General features: G+C 46.1%; 1 protein-coding gene across 1 annotated transcript in view; it reads left to right on the forward strand.

The window, feature by feature from the left end:
- Positions 1 to 10000, forward strand: part of dner (delta/notch-like EGF repeat containing) — a 122050-nt gene that overhangs the window by 99930 nt on the left and 12120 nt on the right. The window contains exon 9 of the mRNA XM_063204490.1: positions 4644 to 4880. Coding sequence (XP_063060560.1) covers positions 4644 to 4880 — 237 coding nt within the window. The remainder of the gene's footprint in view (positions 1 to 4643; positions 4881 to 10000) is intronic.

Raw genomic sequence — 10000 nt, forward strand, 5'->3', positions numbered from 1 at the left:
ACACACACCAGCCATATGCACACCCCCCTTAGACATTGCCAAGGCAACCAGATATCTGACGCAGTAATCTTCTCTCTCACTACACAGATAGCAAGATAGACATACACACAGTCATACTGCATACACACACACAGACACACACACACACACATAGAAGAAAACACTGCAGACAGAATCTTGCCATCCACAGTAGGATGCCATCATCAAACACTGTCAGACGTGTGTGTGCACGTGTGCGTGTGTTAATGTTTGTGTTCATCCTTGTGTGTTTGTAGTATATGCACACTGCTGGTATTGTCAATGACAATAGACAAACTAGTATTTACCCAAGTACAATTTTAACTGACTATAGATATGTGTGTCAGTGTAAATATGCACGGTTGTTTGGCAACATACAGTATGTAATGTGCGGTGGTTTGTGTGTCTGTGAGTGTTTTTGTGTGTGTGTGTGTTGGGGTGTTCATGTATGTGCTAGTGTGTGTGTGTGTGCATGCGCGCGCGTGTGCGTGTGTATGTTCCTGTGTGTGTTTGTGCATGCACATGTGCATGTGCATATGTGTGTTTGTGAGTGTTTGTCTGTGAGTGTTTGTATGCTTGTGCATTTCTCATATACTGCAATTAATGAAAGCGTGCAATCCCATGAGGAAGACTTTAAATAATATTCACCTAACCTGCATGGGGAAGGCAGGATAAGGGGCTTTGTGTCTGTTTATGCCTGTGTGTGTGTGTGTGTGTGTGTGTGTGTGTGTGTGTGTGTGTGTGTGTGTGTGTGTTTGTGTGTGTGTGTGTGTGTGTGTGTGTGTGTGTTTGTGTGTGTGTGTGTGTGTGTGTGTTTGTGTGTGTGTGTGTGTGTGTGTGTGTGTGTGTGTGTGTGTGTGTGTGTTTGTGTGTGTGTGTGTGTGTGTGTGTGTACGTGTACGTGTACGTGTCTGTGTGTGTGTGTGACTGTGTTTGTGCGTGTAGATTACGTGTCTGTGTGTGTGTGTGACTGTGTTTGTGCGTGTAGATCTTCTAGTGCTCTCACAGGTGTGTGCACATGTATGCATGTTTGCGCGCGTGTGTGTGTGTGTGTGTGTGTGTGTGTGTGTGTGTGTGTGTGTGTGTGTGTCGTCTCATATAACTAATGCATGTGCATGCTCTCCCATGAGGGGAGGCTTTAAATTATGCTGCATGGGTTCAGTGCGGAAAGAGGCTCATTGATATTGTGTGTGTGCGTGTGTGTGTGTGTGTGTGTGTGTGTGTGTGTGCGCGTGTGTGCGTGTGTACGTTCGTGCATGTTTGTGTGTGTCTGTCAGTGTGTGTGTTTGTGGTTGTGGGTGTTTGTGTGTATCAGTGAATGTGTGTGGATGTGGGTGGTTATGTGTTTGTCTGTGCATGTGTGTTTGTGTACAGAATGTGCAGATTAGGTTGTGTGTGTGTGTGTGTGTGTGTGTGTGTGTGTGTTTGTGTTTGTGTTTGTGTGTGTGTGTGTGTGTGTGTGTGTGTGTGTGTGTGTGTGTGTGTGTGTGTGTGTGTGTGTGTGTGTGTGTCTGTGTCTGTGTGTGTGTGTGTGTGCGCGTCGTCCTGATATATGCTTATGTTGGCTGATGCCTGACTGGGCATGTTCTCAATAAAGATCAATCACTCAGCACACCACATGGTAAACTTTAGAAACCTCTCAACGCAAATGTATACACATCAGAGTGTGAGAGAGAGAAAGAGAGGGAGAGAAGGAGAGAGAGTAAAGAGAGGGAGAGGGAGAGAGAGAGAGAGAGAGAGAGAGAGAGAGAGAGAGAGAGAGTAACGAGATTAAAGGATAGAACACTTTTTAGAAAAAGTTTTACCCTTAAATCAATCAGTATTCTATGAATGTATCACTCAACTCATAGTCTTGTTGTATTTGTATGAATGAAAGCAGGACGGAAGGATGCAAAGACTCAGTGAGCTCTCTTCAGGCATGGTACTGTTAAAGGACATACCTGGGTGAATCTGGGACCCTCATGATGGCCTCCCTGAAAGTTTGATTTCTGTATGAAAGTTTGATATCTGTGTGAAGGTTTGATATCTGTGTGATATCGTTCATTTTTCCCCAGTATTATACACAGCAATATTACTTTACAATGTACATACACCTTTGTCCAATCTGACTAGAAGTTATTTAGATACAGGGTTTGTGTCCCTGTTCATTCAGGGAGCAACTTCATCCATTGATAAGGGTGTTGGCCAGGAGTTCCCAACCTTTTCCAACTTGGGGCCCACTCGAAATTGTCACAAACGTTCGGGGCCCACCTCTGACCCGATTACGAATAAAACTCACATAAATTAGCAGCAACACACACCAAAATGTGAGTATAATTTTTAGAATATTATTTCAAGGCCCACTTGGTATACCTTCAGGGCCCTTCTTTGGGTTTTAGTAAACGCACACCGTTTGAGGTGCGTACGGCAGACAATAGACTCAACTTGAAAAAGAATGGTCGTCGCACACTCAGAACTTCATGCAGTTACATTTAATTCGACCAACGTTTCGGCTTACGCCTTCATCAGGGTCATCTCATCAGGGTCATCCTTCAGGGCCCACCAGTGGGCCCCGCCCCATAGGTTGAAAATCCCTGCTCTAAGCCCTTCACCGTAATGACCAAGTTGTAGCGCGTTAGGCCCTGTGTTATGTCATAGTGCTGTGGTAACTTTTCAATGACTATTACAGCGTTCCACTGGTGGAACAGCGTGCATTATGGGGCGATGCCACAGCTGCCCCACCAACTGGTCTTGTGTTTTCTTTTAAGAAGTTACGCAATGCCTTGTCTTTCATGCTGTCTGGCATCCATCATATGATGCTGTCTTGGTCTGCAAAACCATTTCCCCTCTGGCATTACAATAACCTGACTTGGCATCACAATCCTGACCACTCCCTCCCTCATCATAAGATTACAGGGCAGCCCCCTGTGTTGCCTAATGTTCATCCATATCATGCAAGCCGTCAACTATACATCGTATTGCACTTGTTTGATGCTTTTATCCAAACAGACTTACCGTTATTAAAGTACAATGTATTACTGTACATATCCCTTGCTCAAGGGCATTTCTTCAGCCGTGGATGATTTGGAGATTCAAACAAGCAAGCTTTTCAATTCCACAGACTGATGTCCATGCCCTCACCATTTGTCCGGACTGTACCCTCTGGGATTGCAATAACCTGCTCTTACGTCACCCTCTGTTCTCCGCTCTCCCTATCTCCCTCCCTCCCTCCGTCAAAGGCACGCAGGGCAGTGTGTTGTTGTCGGGGTTGCCAGATGAGGCTGGTGATTTCCAGCCCAAAAAATGCCGCCTAGAAGCACAAAATCCCGCCCAATTCTATTGATGTCTATGGCAAAAATTGGGCGGGTTTTTCTGCTAAATGCCATTTTTACCCGCACACAGCCATCCTAAGCAGCCCAATTTGGCGGGAAACAGCCCAATCTGGCAACCCTGGTTGTTGTCTGGTATCCCTCACATTATGTTGTCTTGGTCTGCAAAACTATTTCCCCTCTGAGATTACATTAAACTGACTTGACGTCACCAACCTGAATCACCCACCACCCAGCTGTGTCTATCGGCATCACATTGTGTTTTCTCAGCCTACGTTATGCATTATATTTGTCTGATGCACTTATCAAAAGAGATGTAGCTAGCCCACGCCCTCCTAGTGACGCACCACCATCAGCGTTGTTTCTAGTCAGGCCAAGAGCAATACAAACATTGTTTCTGAGCTCCGGAAAAATCGGGAACTCCTCCCACTCTGCCGGGAAGCAAACAACCAGTAGCAAAGCAAAGGAGGCGGGTCAACCATGCCGTTAGGGAAATGTTAATTGTTATGCTCTTGGTCAGACCAAGTCTCGAAGAGATTTGAAAGTCGATGATACAGGCTAACAGAGATATACTTAAGAGATGCCCTAACCATTTTGCCACGACTGCCCTCTGGGGTTGCAATGACATGCAATAACCGGCCCATCAATCCCTCCTCTCTCTACTGTATCTCCCTTCACCACTGGCTGTGTGCTCTTGGTCCAACTAGGTTTACAAATATAGGCCTATTTTCATATTTACTGACTGATAATTTGCAACAAACTGGCTTGATATAACTCCCTCCCTCCTCTTGCAGAGTTGCAGGGCGGCCTGTGTGCTGTGCACCGGATACTAGTTCTCGATATTAGAAAACAAAAAAGCTCCCGCACGCACACTGTTCTCATTTGCAAGAAGGTCACTAGGCCGAAACATCGCAAATTAGACTCGCAAATTAGAGACAGTGTTTGGGAGATTTATGTTTCCTAATGCTGACGACCCTGGCGTTCTCCTCCCAACGCAACCTGACCAAAGGAGATGCACAAGATGCAATATTGTGGGCCTATATTTGCACATTGGGCACCTTTTGATTGTATTATAATTCTTGTATTATTATTCATTTTAATTATTTTGTTTTTAGCTTAACACCAATTCCTGTCCAGGGACTACAGATGAAAATTAGCCGTGTGGCTATAATCTGGCTCAATTGTATATTGTGCACTGTCCCTGCTAAATAAACAATAAATGAAATGAAATGAAAGAAGAACTAACTGACGATAACATGCAAAAACATGACGTACGTACGTAACTCTCCCTCCCTCCCTCCTGCCCTGCTCTCTCAGGGTTCCAGGGTAGCCAGTGTGAGCAGAAGGTGGACCCGTGCGCCTCCAGCCCGTGCCACAACAACGGCAGCTGCGCGGCCCAGGGAGGAGCCTCTCCTCTGGGCTTCACCTGCTCCTGCCCCCAGGGCTTCACCGGCCCCACCTGCTCCCAGCTGCTGGACTTCTGCGCCCTCAACCCCTGCGCTCACGGCATCTGCCGCAACGTGGGCACCAGCTACAGGTGCCTGTGTGTGCCAGGTAAGTCTCCTGTCAGTGTGTGTGTGGGTATTTATGTGTGTGGGTATTTATGTGGGTGGGTGGGTGGGTGTGAGGCCTATTTCCGACCAGGGGTCCGTTTCCCGATTCTTGTCGTTGCTAACCGTCTTAAGATTGTCTTAAGACCGTCTTACTATTCCTTTGGATTTAGTGGTGAGCGTCGCTGTCGAGAGAGAGTTGAGTCGCTCTTACGAAGGACGTTGCTACCGTCGTTAGCAAAGACGCTTTCGAGATACGGACCCCAGAATGGGAAAGCTGGCCGGGATGGGAGTGATTTTTACCGGCAGTGGTGAAAATACATGGAAACAGATCTGCTCTTCCACACCAACAACAGCAGTAGTCAGGGATAGCAGCGCAGGAGACGGCTCCGTGCCGCGCTGCATTTGGAAAATGGAACCCGAACGGAATTTGGACGGCAGCAGGTGGCGGTGTCCCATTGAAATTAATGGCAAAGTAGCAAACTAGCATTGGCTGTGAGGTTTTTTTTAAACAGGACTGGCCGCGCATACTGACGCTGTGGGTGTGAAAGGCAGAGTAGAACACACCGTCTGAGACTTGGCAGAAAGACCTCTGTCTTCTCGCTGCCGCCACGCCATGCTCTAGTGTGTATCTGGCCTGACAGTGTTTCTGTGTGTTCAGTGCCCTCAACCCCTGCGCCCACAGTATCTGTCGTAGGTACAGTCTCATTCCAACTTATTCATTCCGGATGACTTTTGTCCTCAACAAAGGTATGCCCTTGGCATCAAAAAGCGGTGTGCGACTCAAAAGCGCCCCCTTGTGACATCATAACTTCACTGACAGTTAGGGCTAGGGAAAGGTCTAAGTCTGAGCGATCTCATCAACAGGCGACGTGGCAGGTATGCTCTTAACATCAGAAACGGCTGCCAGTTCAAATGACGTCAAAATTGACGCCATGAGTAGGCCGCAACTTGAGCACAAGCTACAGGTGCTTGTTTGTTTCAGGTAATTCACAGTCTTAATTAGGAGTGTAACAGTCTTACTTGTGAGTGTCAGTCATGTGTCAGTGCATGTGTTTGGCGGTAGATGTCGTACTGTATGTAAGTACCAGGGTTTTGCATGCAGGGCCGGTTTTTAGCATAGGCCGGCTAGGCGGTCGCCTAGAGCGCCATGTGAAGAAGGAGCGCCGAAATGGCGCTCTCCTATGCGTAATTTTGCGATATGAAGTTTTTTTTATGAAGTCGCAATCAACAAAGAGTGGCGAAAGCACTCCTCACGGCAAAGCGCCCCTCAGCCAATAGTAATATCTCTTCCAACTGTCTCTGGGAAGTCTGTGAACCAATAAACAGACAGTTCTGAGAAAGGGGGCGGGACGAGTGGCAGCGTGCATCTGTTTTGAATTTGGAGACTCACTCGTAGAGATGGGATTTATGGCTCTTTTTCGGGATCCGGATCTTAGTGGCTCGTTCCTTTCTAAGAGCCGTTCAAAAAACTGGCTCTTTTGGCTCTTTTTAAAATTATTTATTCAGTGTTAAGAATGTAATATTTTGACTCCACCTCAAGGTAATTTTGTCCAAACAACAACTGATTATTCTCCTGCTTCTAAAGACCGTTTTTGCCTCTCTTTGAGGCAAACAATTGTGTTTTTCCCAAATTTAATTACTCTGGTCGAGGTCACGTGCTTAAAATGAATGAAAAATGAACGAAATAACGGTCGAGTGGCTCCCCCAGCTGTGATCCGGTTCCCATCGTTCACTTCAGGGAGCCGTTCAAAAGAACCGGCTCGTTCATGAACGACACACCTCTACTCACTCGAGAGACAGAGGGGGCAAGCGCAAACTAGTTTTGCTCTGCTGGATGGAGATTATTATGTTCTCATTAAACCACTCATTGCATGATGCAGGAGTTTCAGAGGGTGTTTTGGAACTATGTGATTTAATCAGCAACCGTTTGTGATTATGGAAAGCCTAATAGTTATGAGGTTACTATTTGGAATTAGAGAGAAAAAGAGCTTTGTTTTTGATCAGAGAAATCGCTAGTTAGCATGCTAACATTAGCCAAGTATGCCAAGCAATGAAATCCAGTGAAGTAGCTGTTAGTAGCCTACTCACTACTCACTAACACCCACCTGATATCATAATACTTGCTTAGGTTGACAAGCAATGTAAAGTAAGACCGGTGCAATGTTTAAAACTATTTTAGCTGCCATATCTCCTTCCATCCACATGAATTACCTGCTTGTTGTAAGCTTAAAAAAACATTAATTTCCAGACCAGAATGACATAGCCTACATTAATCATGTAACAGAACCATGCACAGCAGACAAGTGAGGCTATTTACTAGGCCTATATTTTTTATATTATGAAATTCAATAGCGTGACAGCTCTTCTCCCTTTCTCTCACCCTGTCCCTCCAGTTCAAACACATAGATAGCCCCCTTCTCATTCTCCTACTCACAAATGCACCACTATTTCCAGTCCAGAAATGAAATTGGTTTGGAAGACAGCACAAATGTGAAGCTTATTAAAATTGTAATGCTGCCATGCTTTGTGATGCTGTAGGTAGTGTAGATCAATGCAGACCTCCTTGGTAGGCTTATTGTCTACACATGCATTTTACAAGCAAATGTACTGTATCACTCTCCTGGCATTTCAATTTCACGTTACAATTCAAACACATTGATAACCTCCCTCTCATCTGGGGTTGGGGGCCCCACCACCATCACATCCAACACACCACACAGTGAAGCTACTTTCATGCGACTCAATCTGATGTGTTGGTCGCCTGTCAAAAAGAACCACAAATCCATTTGATGAAAAACGGTTATTGTTCTTGATGCTATTTAAGCTTACTACGAATATTAGTCTTGTGTTCTGTAAGGTATAAGAAGGAGTTTTTATTTTTTTCTTTCAAAGGTAAGGCGGGGGGGGTGGGGGGGGGGTGGGGGGGGGATGGGGGCGCAGAACTCAAACTCGCCTAGGGCACCAAATAAGCCAGAACCGGCCCTGTTTGCATGCCAGGTGAGTGAGTGTGTGTGTGTGTGTGTGTGTGTGTGTGTGTGTGTGTGTGTGTGTGTGTGTGTGTGTGTGTGTGTGTGTGTGTGTGTGTGTGTGTGTGTGTGTGTGTGTGTGTGTGTCCGTCTGTGTGCCTGCGTGTGTGTCCGTCTGTGTGCGTGCCCATGTGTGTGCCCGTCTGTGTCTGCGTGCCCATCTGTGTGCGTGTGTGTGTGTGTGTCTCAGGGTGGATGGATGATGGGTGTTGGATAGATGCGTGTATGTGTGCGTGTGTCTCTGTGTGTATGAGTGTATGCCTGCGGTCATGGGTGTGTATGTACACGCGTGCATGTTTTTGTGTGTCTGTATTTAGTACACATACATGCTTCCATTCAGACTCATGACAACTCTGATGCACATCTCCATTCCCCATGTTTCCCTGCTCTGCTCTGCTCTGCTCTGCTCTGCTTTCCTCAGCAGTTTTACTCTGCCTGCCTGACCACTCACATCGTCAATAAGCACATCACACTAAGGATCCATGCTAGCTCCATAGACACAGACAGACATCAATCCCAAGCCATTATTCTCCTCTGTTACACACACACGCATGCATGCAAGCACAAACGCACGCATGCATGCACGCACGCATGCACGCACGCACGCACGCACGCACGCACGCACGCACGCACGCACGCACGCACACACACTGAGGGGTGTAACGACCGCCACAGAAGATCCATAGACACAGACAGACATCAATCCCACGTCTCATTTCCCCCTTGAAGTCATTAGCCAAAGAGACCCAAATTAAGCCCCCACTGCCTGCCTGCCTCCCCCTCCCCCATCCTCCATGCCTCCCCTCACTATCCCCTTCCCCCTTCCTGGTACTCCACCACAAGTCCATGTTTTCTTTGAAAAAAAAACCCGGAAATCGTAACAAGGTAAAAAAAAAGATTGTTTTTGGTTGAATTTGTGCAATAGTCCGTAGAATGATCTTGACTTACAGCATTGACAGATAATTTTGCATGATTTTTTTTTCTAGATTTGGCTTGTTTCAAGAAAACAAATATTTTCTTAAAACAAGCCAAATTAACTCAAATCAGAATAAAATAAATGAAATAATTTGTCTGTGCAATAGGATAATTCTACTCAATATTGGACAAATTCTACGGAAATAAAACAACATGTTTTCGCTTGTCACATTGTCATTTTTTGCAGTGCTGTGTTGCCCCGGCAACCACATCCGGCTGGCAGCAAGTGATTGACAGCACATGAAGGTTGTTGGCAATTATTTATTGGCTTGTTGCTGCTACTGCCGCTACTTAGAGTGGCTGCCACTGCTACTGCTACTGCTCTGGTGGACCAGCAGAGTATGACTGACGGTAGGGACACATAGGAGGCAAAGCGAGCGAAGCAAAGACAGGCAAAATCCAACCGTCATCAGGTCGTCGCGGCGAATCAAATGGAATGGAACAGTTATGTTGTTGATTTGATTGGGCTGCAGCAGGCGAATTCGCTCCTCATTTGCATAACATTAAACTTTCTTTAATAATTTAGCTCCGCTTCGCTCCTGTTCGCTTGCTTTCGCCTCTCTCATAGGAATGAAATGCAAAGTTCGCAAATTCGCGTGTATGTGTCCCCACCGTAACAAACTGATTGCGTGTCACCAGGAAAGCTGGCAAAGGGTTCAGTTGTCCTGGGCCCAGGGAGAGGGGTGCCCCGAATTGTAGCCTATGTATTGAAAAGGTAGAATTGTAGCCTATGTATTGGAAAGGTAGAATTGTAGCCTATGTAGTATTGAAAAGGTAGAATTGCAGCCTACTGTATGTATTGAGTCGGTGGGGCTTTCCACACGACTTTGTCCCAGGTCTGGGCAGTGGGGGAGAGATTAGGTGTGAAGGTCATATATGAGGTACAAACACACATACTGTACATACATCAGAGACCACGGATAAAACGGATATCAGGAGGGATGACGAAAAATTATATTTGAATTAAATTTGGGTGGTTTACGGTCGAAGACGATACTAATAGCTGAGGAGTCTTCAACAGACCTAACAACTAATGGACTGATGGCAGCCAGATTTGGTTGTGAAAATTGGTGAAAAAAAGTCCCCACACCTTTGGGCTTGCATGCCCACCCACGGCGAC

The sequence above is a fragment of the Engraulis encrasicolus genome, chromosome 8, assembly GCF_034702125.1.
Source record: "Engraulis encrasicolus isolate BLACKSEA-1 chromosome 8, IST_EnEncr_1.0, whole genome shotgun sequence".
Classification (NCBI taxonomy): domain Eukaryota; kingdom Metazoa; phylum Chordata; class Actinopteri; order Clupeiformes; family Engraulidae; genus Engraulis; species Engraulis encrasicolus.